The sequence below is a fragment of the Hydra vulgaris genome, chromosome 02 (assembly GCF_038396675.1).
Source record: "Hydra vulgaris chromosome 02, alternate assembly HydraT2T_AEP".
NCBI classification, from domain to species: domain Eukaryota; kingdom Metazoa; phylum Cnidaria; class Hydrozoa; order Anthoathecata; family Hydridae; genus Hydra; species Hydra vulgaris.
The window spans coordinates 36,872,250-36,884,917 of NC_088921.1; the positions used below are offsets into that span (position 1 = coordinate 36,872,250).

Below are 12,668 nucleotides of genomic sequence, written 5' to 3' on the forward strand. Positions count from 1 at the left end.
CTAAATACTCACGACTCAAACCCAGACAATTTATTATTCGGCATATTACTAAAACCATTGCGAATGGGATCTAGATCTATGATCTAGAAACAACTGAGCCAAAGCTATAAAAACGAATTTCTCGGAACTGATCGAGTTCGTGGTTCGTGCTTTTATATCTTGTTGATAAATTTATCAAACTGTTTAATTTATAGTTTATTCTCCTTTCCATCTTACATTAGATACTTGCCTTAATCCCTAACTTTTTGACATTTTAATGGTCATTGAAATTTAATTTTAGATATGGCCCACGATACCAGTGATTGTTCTATTTATACATTTTTGGAAGATTTGGGGACTCACCTTACGAAAAATAATCTAAAATCACTTAAATTTTTATTAAAGGATCGTAAAGTACCAGGTAAGAAGGTTTTAAAAGTTTAAATTTATGTTTTAGTTTTTAGAAATTTTATAACTTTTTAAATATAACGTTGACCCTTTTGGCTGCTAAATAAAATTAAAAGAAAAAGAAACAGTAGAAAATCAAAAATAAACAAACTTTCGAGAAACTGCAATACTGACAATGCCATGATGTCTAATATGTGCATAGAGGCCAATTAACAGTTTTTTACTCTTTGCCAATTTTACAAGATTATAAACATATAACGAAATATAAATAGTTTTATGTAGGTATCGCCTCTATTGGCAATGAGATCTATCTTACAATCAGTTAAATAAATTAATAAATTAAATAAAAGTAAAAAAAAAAATAAAAAAATATAATATATATATATATATATATATATTTGTTATATATATTTGTTATATATATTTGTTATATATATATATATATATATATATATATATATATATATATATATATATATATATATATTTGTTATATATATTTGTTATATATATCTATTTTATATATACATATATATTTTTTTTATATATATATGGATATATATATTTGTATATATATATTATATATATATATATATATATATATATATATATATATATATATATATATCTATTTATATATATATATATATTTATTATATATATCTATTTTATATATACATATATATTTTTTTTTATATATATACATGGATATATATATATTTGTATATATATATATATATATATATATATATATATATATATATATATATATATATATATATATATATATATATATATATATATATATATTATGTTTATTTAATAACAGTTAAATAAATTGAAAAATTTTAAAAAAAAAATTTTTATGTGGTTAAAAGAAGCTTATTCTATTTTAAATACCATAATGATAAAAACTTTTTTTTTACTACATATAACAAGGAAACATTCCTATACTGGAAAGCTTCTTTGTTTTTTTGGCTTTGTTTTTATGCAGTTTTCTATCAGACTTTTTTTACTAAATCTGATTGTACAATGGTCTGATGATACCAGATACTTGTACAATGCTCTGATGCTATCAGACCATCGTACAATTGCACAAATGCAAGTCATCATACTTTCACCAACATATTAAAATTGGTTGAAATTTATTTGCTCTTTATTCTGCTCACCTTTTTCTTAATCCTGATTCTATTCTCTTCCTCTATAATTTTTTGATTCCATTCTATAAATCTCTTATTAATCTTTTTATGGAGTAATGTTGATATAATTGAGTAGTTTTTTTTCTCTTTACAAATACTATCAAGTATGCAGTGGCAAAGTTGTACTCAAATTGTTTCTCTATTTATTTTTATGAACAAAAATCTGCAAATCTCAAGCACCGTTACTATTATTATCAGATTCAATCTGATAACAGTAATGGTGCATTTAGATTAATAATAGTAATGGTAACTTTAGATTCAATCTTTGGCATTTAGTTATACTAATTTTGATATAATTGTTTATTATAAAAAAAAGTAATACATGTATAATGTAGAAGTAATAAATTTGCTTCATTTTTAGCAATCAAAATAACTAGAGTAAGTTTTAATTAAGTGTAGGTGCTTAGTTAAAACTAATGAAACTTAAAAGTTTTTTTATTTAGAAAAATATTTTTAACAAATTGATTTTAAATTGAAAGAATAAAAATTTTTTATTCTTTCAATTTAAAATTTGGAAGAATAAAAATTTTAAATATGACTTTTGATTTTTTTTTAACCAGGGTAGCTAAAGTTGATATTTTTGTTACCAAGCCTAAATTTTTTGTGGTTTTAAATAGTTTGATCTTATTAAAATAAATCAGAAAAAGATTTAATATCATCTAAATAAAGATTTAGTTTTGCTACTAATCAAATCGGATATTGATCAACTCAAGTATGCAATAGCGGTGTAGTTGTAGAGCACTTGCTTCATAAGTGAGAAGTTCTGAGTTCAATCCCCACCATATTTCTGATAATACTTTGATTTTGAAAATTCTTAAAAAAAACAAAGGACTAAGGTTTTTAAAAATTGATCCCCATGGCATCTGTTACCAAAGATAGTATTATTTTTTTCCTAATTTTTTTTTATACGCATCAGTTAAAGAGTGTATATTAATAAAAATCTAAGTAAATTAATGTCCATTTATTTATAATCCAAAATGATCTCAAAAATCTGGTAAATTATGAAATAAAAACTTATGTGTGTTTTTCCATTTGTTTTTTAATTATAACAATTGACATTAATTATATTCAATAGAAGTTAGATATTATAATAGGATAGTTATTTTATTATATCTAATTTCTTTAAAAATGTTACTAAAGAAGTTTACTTCTTTATATAAGAAGTATAAGAATATATATAAAGAAGTTTACTTCTTTAGTAACATTTTTAAAGAAATTAGATATAATAAAATAACTATCCTATTATAATATCTAACATCTATTGAATATAATTAATGTCAATTGTTATAATTAAAAAACACTTATACGCTTGTAGAAAATTAGTGCTAGAACACTTGGCTCACAATCAAAAAGTTTAAGGTTTTCAGCGCAGCTTCTTATTTTACAAAATAGTGGTCTTGTTTAACAAAGTGCATGTTTAGGAGTTTAGGATCAAAAGAAAATTTCAAAGAAAATGAAAAAAAGAAAAAAGATATAAGCATAGCTTCTTCAACTCTAGTGAAAGACCCCCTCTGGAGTTGTGGGGAGGTATATAACCAAATTAAATTTTCACAATTTTAAAATCAAATTTAAATTTACATAAATTTTTATATATAAAATGTATGACAATGAATATTTATGAATTTAATGAATATTTATGAATTTAATGAATATTTATGAATTTAATGAATATTTATGAATTTAATGAATAGATTACTATTAATAGTGATTGCAGTATCAAATGCAATCACTTAATGCAAGGTATTTTGATAAATTTAAACAAAAAAATATTTCAAATTTGAATTATGCTAATGGTCATGTACAAAATCTTAATCATTGGTTGTGCCATTGATGATAAACAAAATCATAAAAGTTTATTTTATTTTTTTACTTTCTTTATTGTTAGTTCACTCTCAGTGAATTAACAATAAAGTCAGGAAAACATGATAATGGGAGAGATTTCCATAGCATTAGAATGTGGTGCAAAAAAGCTAAATGAATAAAAGTTTTAGAGTATAAAGGAACAGATACAGTAATACATATATACTTAAGTTTAGAAAAAAAGTTTTTAATAGAACTTAAAGTTTCATGCCTATCGGCAATCATCAGCCATGAAGTACAAAATCAAAAATATAAAAAACTGTTTAAAAATTACAAACTATGGTAGATTTTTCTGATGTTATTGTGCAAAAAATGGAAAACTAATCTCCACTAACAAATAATGAAAGGAGAAATTTATTTTGTGGCTACATTTAGAAACTAATTCTCCTCTTTTGTTTAGCAGTTTGCAGAGGCTGCCTTTGAACTTTGGAGGCCCTGGGGAAGATCAAAATGTGAGGCCCCCCTGAAATGAAAAATTTTTTTTTTAAACTATCTTTATTAAATTATTATTATAGTCATGACTTCATTGAAACTTGACTTAACGAGCTTTAATATTAGCAAATGTTTCAACTAATGCACTAATATCTATGTTCTTTAACTCGTCAATTTCAATTGATATCTCAGCTAAGCCTGTAAGTCTGCACTGTGCCATATTTGATCTGAAGTAGGTTTTAATTAATTTAAGTTTTGAGAAACTTCTTTCTGCGGGAGCAACAGTTAGTGACAATGTCAATAAAGTTCATAATGCTATAACTATAAATATATATAAAGATTGTTTGTAGTGATAAAATAAACTTGATCAGTGCCTTAGGGAGCAATTTTCCTAGAACCATACTGGATATTGCTTTGATTTCATCAAATAATTGATTTGAAATCACATCTGAATGTTCATCTTCAGTTATGGCAACCTCTAAATCCTTGCTATGTTTCTTAAGTGCTTCAGTATTTTGGGTGACTTCTGCAATTTTATATAAGAATCCAAAAAGCTCAGAAAATTCTTTCAGTTGATTAAATCGACTTGTCAAAGATAATAGCACTTGATCTACCAGTACATTAAAAACTTCCACCACATACTGTGTTTCTGGATTTAAAATTGATTCATCTGCAGATTCATAGGAAAAAAGAGTTTTTTTCTTTCGGGGACAAACTGTGTTTTCAGCTTCAAACTAAGGACTTACTTCTAATTCTTCTGCAATTTCCATAGCAAAAAGTTTGGCATCCTTAATGTTGTCCTATTTACATCAACAAATCCAATAAAATGCTCTTCAACTGCAAATAACTTGCAGTTGTAAAATCTACGAACTAGAGTTAATTGTTCTTGATGAGTTACGTCTGTAGTGCAATCCATAATTATTGAATAATATTTTGCATTTCTTTATCTCTAAACCCAAAAGTTGAATAATTTGGTTTTGAATGCTTTTGCCAAGACAGTGATCACTTACTTCGTGTGATTTAATTTTTCTTAGATGCTTTTGAAGTATTGGATCAAATTCTGAAATTATTTCAATCAAGCCCAGAAAATTTCCATTGCCTTAAGAAAATAATTTATCAGTGTGTCCTTGGAATGCTAAATTGTGAGAGGCAAGAAATTTTATAACTGAAATTATTCTCTTCAAAATGTTTTGCCAATACTCCACTTCTAATTTGAATTTTTTTTAAAGTTGCATTCATTGACAGCCTCATTTTTCTTCATTCTTGCAGCCAAATCCATCCACTTTATAAAGCATTCCTCGTGGTTTACGGACTTCTGATGGTCCTTGAGATCTGATGTTAAATGTTTCCAATCAGAATATTCATTTTCAGTTAATTTTGTGCTCTTTTTTCTGATAGAAAATATTTTGCAAGAAAAACAAAATATGCTGTTTGAATGCTTGGAATAAACTAACCATTTTCTTTCATAGGTTTCCCCATTTGGAAAATGCCCTTTATAATAGATCACAGAGAATTTTCATCATGGTCATCTTTTGGAAAATCTTCCTCCTTCAGTTTTATAGACCTTGTTGAACCAGAATTTCTCTAAAAGAGCAGGATCCTCAATTCTGAAATGCAACAATTAAGGAAATTAGAATTGGATCTTTCATAAGAGAAGAAAGATTTATACGGTAGAGTCTCGACTATCCGACTAATACAGGAGCAAGGGGTGTCGGATAAGAGAAAAAATTGTCGGATAACAAGGATATGGAGAATGGAAAAAAAAAAAATTTATATGCATTAGTTGGTTACAGTTCTTAATGTGATTGTGCGTATTTATATTATTTAAATAATACAATACAAGGCAAAAATATGCAAAATATCAATAGAAACTATGAAAAGGAAAGGTAAATTAACAAATAAAAAAAAAAGGGAAAACAAAATTCTTTTCGGATAACCGAGTGACGGATAACAGGGATTGTACTGTTTTCATATAAAAATAATTTCCTACTTACTGTGATGTTGATGGAAACGTAATATTTTCTTCAACAAGATTATTTTCTGGAACATAGAGGGGCTGTTGATCATCTTCAGGGTTGAGGGCCATAAATCCCATTATCATCTTCTTCAAGCTGTATTGGAACTGGATTGTCTTCTCCATGATGATGAGGTAGTGTATGTGGATCTTCTTCAAGCTGTATTGGACCTGGATCATCTTCTCCATGATGATGAGGTAGGGTATCTGGATCATCTTCAAGTGCAGGAAGATTGTCAAGATCATCTTGAGGTTGTGGATCTTCAAGATGAGGGGTATCATCAGGATGAGGACGGTGTGCAACTTTAGAAGTAGCGATCTCTTAAGTATTTGCATCACTCAGTGGCTTAAGGTGACGCGAAATTGAATTCTTCTCAGTGGCGAGGTATTTTTCTTCCTATAGTTTTCTTTTTCTCTTATTATGACCAGATTCAAACTTTCTCCCAGTCATAATTACTCTCTGATAAGTTTTAATGTAGCAAGCAATTTCCTTCTGCGCCAACAAAGATGGAGAAACAAAACAGAACTGACTGAATGAAAGTTAAAAAGCCAAAGTACTTTGGAAAAACGAGTATATCCAGAGTTATAGTATATTTATTCCGGTTGGTATGCTTTTTTTATTCAAATTGTTCAAATGTTCAAAGTTCGCAAATCCAAAGAAAAAGATTTGACAGACATGTAAAAATATTGATATTTTTATTGAAAAATATATATTAAAATTTTAAAATTCTGAGGCCCTAAAAATTCTGAGGCCCTGGCAAAATCCGGAATTTTACATCACCATATAAAATATTTTTGGTGGACAATCTAACTTGATATTTTTTGGAAGATAATTTATTATGCTAGGTGGATGGTTAGAATCAGCATGTACACAATTTAGCTTATTATAAGGCTTGCAGTATGATTAGAATGAATTTTGAGTAAGATTAATAGTTAAATATAATAATCAACGTAGTTAACAATTTTAACATTGCAGTTGATAGAGATATTGAGGTTGTTAACAGCAATTTACAAATACTTTAAAAGCCTTTGCTTTTAATGTGCTATAATTATTAAGATCTTATTTGTTACAGGAGCTTAAAAACTGTTGATATTATGAAAGTATTTTAAAGTATCCCATTGCAGTTTAATTTAATTTTAAACCATACTAAAAATTATTTAAACTAATTAACAAAAATTATTAATAGAATCTAAATTCAGTATTTAAAAAAGATTGTATTTCTTTATAATTTATTTCTTAAAACAATTTTATACTTAACATAATCTTTTGTTTGTTCATCAGAATTATTTTTTTATCTTAATTGTTTTATATTTAATGTAGTATTTTTAATAAAGTTTATAAACAATTTATAGGTTAGATTTATCTGTTGCCAATAAGATACTTGTAAATGCAATTCATGTTGATAATTGTATTACGCCAAAAGAACTTTACACAATATTGAATTTATAAGAAACAAAAAATACATGTGTGAAAAGAATTCTCGTAATAAAATTTGGCATAAAGTTTAAAAAAGTTTGGCATGCTGATATTCTCCATAAACTTTCTTCTTACAGTATATCAGGTAACATTTAAGATTATTGAATCCTTTCTTACCAATCGTAGTATAAAAGTTGTCCTTGATGGACAGCACTCTTCTTTAAATACTGTAACTTCAGGGGTTCCTCAAAATTAGCATCTGCTAAGGTTGTATCCCTTTATCGTGCTTGCTGCTTTCTTACTCAGGATTCTATTCTTTATCTCTATAAATCTCAAATCCACCCTTGTATGGAACACTGTTGCCATAACTGGAGTGGATCTTCCAACGATGCCCTTCCTCTTTTAGACAAGATACAAAAACGTATTTTAAACATAGTTGGACCTGCTCTTGCAACCAACCTCCAACTATTATCACATCATCATAATGTTGCTTCTTTTCCTCTTTTCTATAAATACTATAATGGACACTGCTCTAAAGAGCTAGCATCTCTTCTGTCATCATCCTTTTACTGTGACTGTTCCTAAGTGCTCCAAAAATTCTTTTTTGTCTAGTTTTTTTCCTTGAACGTCTGTTCTTTGGAAATCACTCCATCAATCTTGTTTTCCTGATTTATATAATTTGCAATCTTTAAAGTTGTCTGTCAATTGTTATCTTGCTCTATAAACTTCATCTTTTCTCTTTCAGTAACTTCCAACTCTAATAGGGGTTGCTTGCAGCCTTGTTAAAAGTGAAGATGTTGAAAAAAAAATTCCCATTTTATAAGAAAAAAATATTTTAATTTTCTTTTGCCTAATATGCTTATTTTGCTTATAATCTATGATAATTATGATGGAGAGACTTATATTTTGAATCAGATGATTAGAAAAAAACTTCTTTAATTAATATTGTGAAACTATTTTATATTCATTTGAAACTAAATTTTAGGTTCAACATTTTACTATTTTTTTACATTCCTTCAAAACTCAATATAAATTTTTAAAATCATATTTAATTTTCTAGTCTTCTAAAATTAAATTTTTTTATAAAACAATTTGTTTCTTTAAATTTTCATTTGCGGTTAAATGTTTTTTTTTTACAACCTAATATTTTCTAAATAAATGTCACATAAACAATGTTAAAAAAAAATTTCTACCTAAATGTATGCTTTCAACGTCTGCATTTTACAAAAAATTTTTCAATCAACTGAACACTTGAAATTTATAAAAAAGCCAACTGCGCAACGCTTCCTAACAAGGCCTGCCAATGTATTTTTTTGACGAATTTAGTTCTATTACTTTATCTCTAAATCCTTAAATAAAAAATGTAAAATAAAAATAAAATATTATTTTTGTTTAAACGAACTAGAACTGCTGATAATAGTCAATAGTCGCCCTTTTTCGGGTGACTTAATTGCATCAAAGGAATAAATTGCATCAAAGGAATAGTCGCCCTACACAAAATTTGGCTGTCTGGTACCACTAGGCAACCACAAATGTACACCTTTGATAATTATATAGATATATAAATAAATATATATATAAAATAAATATTCATATATATATATATATATATATATATATATATATATACATCTTAAAGTTCATTTTATTTGCTTTTCATATATATCATCATTAACTATTTTGAACTATCGGAGTTTACTAAATTATGGCAAAACTAGTTTAATTGCACAAAAAAAAATGTAGAAATGTTGTTATGTAATAATGTTGTTCAATCTTACTTAGATTCCAGTTTTTGAAAAGTATAAAAATATTTGTTTATTTTCTCGACATTTAACACAATCATATTTTGTCTATAACTGAATTGATAAAAAAATTTGTGTTTTATTTTGAGAATAGGTATTAACAGATTATAACAATTATTTTGTGAATAGGTATTAACAATTAATAACAATTATTTTGTGAATAGGTATTAACAGATTATAACAGTTATTTTGTGAATAGGTATTAACAGATTATTTTTTATTTTTAAAAAGTCAGTAAGTAATAAACTAAAAACTTTAAATATTCAAAGAAAAATAAACTGAGCAAAGAAAAATAAGCTAAAAAAATTACTAATTTTTTTAACAAAATGATTGAAAAAGGCTTGTAATATTAAAATGTGTTAATAATACTTGTGTTATTTAAACAACTTTGTAAAGATTTTTAATAATTTAAACAACTTTGTAAATATTTTAAACAACATTTTGTACGTATTTTTAATATTTACAAAGAATTTCATTTGTATTATAATAAAATAAAAAGGTGAAACAAAAGCTTTATAGGTTTAAACAGATAATTCTTGTGAAAAAGTAAAATTTGGTTATTGAAAAATAAATAATAACATTCACCCAAAAATTTAGAGTCAATGAGGTTAAACCTAAGCATTACATTAAAACCTAACCATTATTTTAAGCGTACATGCCATTTTAAGCGTACATGCCTAATGAATCATTCTGTCAAGTGATAAGATCAATCGTTATATAGAAACTAAAGAATTAAATTCTTAAGAGTCAAGTTAAAGTTAATAGTTAAGTTTTTTAAAGCAATATTTTATTATATCTAATACCTGAACAGATGTAGCTTATAAAACTAAGTAAATAAATATTTACATACTCTCGATTAGAGTATGTACTCTTCGATTAGATTAATTTTTTTTTCACATTTTATCCATTTATGTCATAATAAAACAATAGATAATTTTTTTTTCTGTAGCTAAATATCTTGATTATTTTGATATTTTGATATTTAGAAATTCAAACTTTATTATTTTATTTGTAAATAATTAGTATATTTTGTTTGCAATTAAAGCTTTTGTCACAATGCTGAGTGGTTTTTAAAACAATAACTACCTCATCAAAATACTGTTTAAAAATATCTATAGAGTTATTTAAATTTATTTTAAAAATATTAATGAAAAAAAAGTTTTTATTGTAACGTAAATAGCGTAGTACAACATAGAATCGCATAAAAAAATTTAAGAAGGAAGTTTATTGCGAAAGAAATTAAATTTTCCATATTTGTCATTTCAAGTTGTACACGCAAAACTGGATCAATTGCAGAAGATGTATGATAAATGTGTAAAACAAAGAAAATACAATTCATTAAATGAAGTTTTTGATATTACAAAAAAGATGGTGAAAGGCTCTGCAGTGAGGACAAAAGATTATATCAACTTCAGATTGAAAGCAAAGGAAAGGTCGGTATGCAACTGGGATGGCTGCTAGTTCAAAAACTGTCCATCCATCCAAAAGAAGAAAAATGACCTTGAAGCCTACTTCAACAACAGTAACAACAACAGCAACAATGTCAACTTCCAAATCTGAGTCTGAGGCAGAATATCAAAGCTCTGAAGATTCAGAAGAACGGTCTACAAGTACCAGCAAAAACTTCAGCAAAACTGCAACCTAATTAGTAACACTTCAAAGTTATCAACTAGTAAAGCCACAACCATTTTTCAACTGTTATCTCAAGAAACATTAAAAGTCTGATATATTCAGATCAACTATTAAAAAAGCTGCTAAACTTAAAGAATAAATGAAGAAAGCACTATATTTAGAAAGCTGGTCATTGCACTTTGATGGTAAACATATTAGTCACTAAAAATATCAAGTGTTAGTGTTGAAGAATAAACAAAGAAAAGTTAAGTTATAAGCACTAGATATACCAGGCGGAAAAGCAGATACTGTTGTTAAAAGTATAACAACTTTTCTTGATGAATACAATTTATGGAAGAGTATGAAGATGATTGTAGTGGACGCTATGAGTGTAAACACTGGAAGAAGGAATGTGATTGTCAGTCAGTTACAAAGGCATTTTACTAAAAAGAAACTGGAAGAACCACAGTTTATTGGTTGACAACATCATGTTCTTGACTGAGTTTTTTGCATACTAATGAATTTATCTTGGAACTTTCAAAAAACTATAAACAGCTCAGGAAAAATTTAAAAAATAATAAGGAAGTGATTATTAAAACAGAAGTATTGCATAATAAGAAATTTCATTTAACTCGGGTATTCAGCTTTTTTAAACAATACAGTGTATTCTTTAGTGTAATTTCTATAGTGTAATTTCAGAAATTAAATAATGTAAAATGGAATTCCTGAACAATACAAGCTTTTTTGGCATTTATTCTTCTATCAGAGAGAAAAGACTCACTTGTCAACATTTGTAGATTCATCTCTTACAGATGGGCAGACCATTGGTTTACTGACCAAATGTACAATGCAAATGAACCATAAAGACTGGAAATTTCCAGAACAAATCAGTGTGCAGAACAAACAATCAAGTGTCTTCTGTAAAAAGCAAGAGAATCTGTAGATTAGATTTATTTTGACTAAAAAAGCATAAGAGTTGTATATTACCCTTTAGTTAAACTGAATAATAAACATCATTTTTTCAATATATACAGTAGCTTTTTATATTTGTAGAATTGTTATTCAAGTTTGTAATTTTATATTTATTTATGTTTTATAGTGTTGGGATGTAATAATAAACTCTCAAATGCTTCAAAACTACAGGATAACTATACAATTAAAAAAGTTAAAATTAAAAAATAACGATCATAAAATTTTGGTTTGTGGGTGACCTTTTCAATTAAAAAATCAATTTTTCTTTTTCATTACTTGTGTACAAATATTCATCAATTTATGACCCAGCAGCATGGGTTCACATATATATAATTTACCAATATCAGCGGTGTATCCAAGTTGATTTTAATACTGGTATGGATCCCCGAGTTTTTGCCTAAACTTAATTTAAAACAACCAAAGCAAACAATTCTTATTATTTATTATCTTTTACTGTTATGTATAAAATTTATGATAACTACAAAATTGTTATTAATGTCATTTATAAAAAGCAACATTTGCAATGTTTAGAAAAAGCAACGACTTTTAAAACAGGTTATAAATGTATTTTAAGTCAATCAGAATGCTTAATTTGAATTCAAGTGGATGAAATATGGAATATGCTACAATTGGATGAAAATGTAAAGCGCATGCTTTGATTGGATTAAAATATGAAACGCTAAGCATGTTATATTTTTATAATTCCCTTAATAAAAACATTCGTTTTAAAAAACACATTATATGAGTTTCTCCTCTGTTTAAATTTTCATAACTATATTTTACAATGCACTTAAAACTTTCTCATTTTAAATAATAGTAAAGTTGCAATTAAAATGTAAATAAAGGTTTTAAATAATAATCAAATAAATAAAAAATTTTTAAATGTAATAACATTATAATAATAGAGCCAGAAAATTTGATTTAAAAAAAATAGAAGAACAACAAAAAAAATTATCAACTTTTGAATGAATTAA

At 26.2% G+C, this 12,668-nt stretch overlaps 1 protein-coding gene across 2 annotated transcripts in view; it reads left to right on the forward strand.

The window, feature by feature from the left end:
- Positions 1-12,668, forward strand: part of LOC100207763 (caspase-8) — a 52,887-nt gene continuing 40,219 nt past the window's right edge. For both annotated transcript variants that reach the window (XR_010636682.1, XM_065790773.1), the window contains exons 1-2: positions 1-142; positions 281-400. Coding sequence is in view for 1 of the 2 variants with exons in the window: in XM_065790773.1 (XP_065646845.1) it covers positions 283-400 (118 nt within the window). In the remaining variant the exon portion in view is untranslated. The remainder of the gene's footprint in view (positions 143-280; positions 401-12,668) is intronic.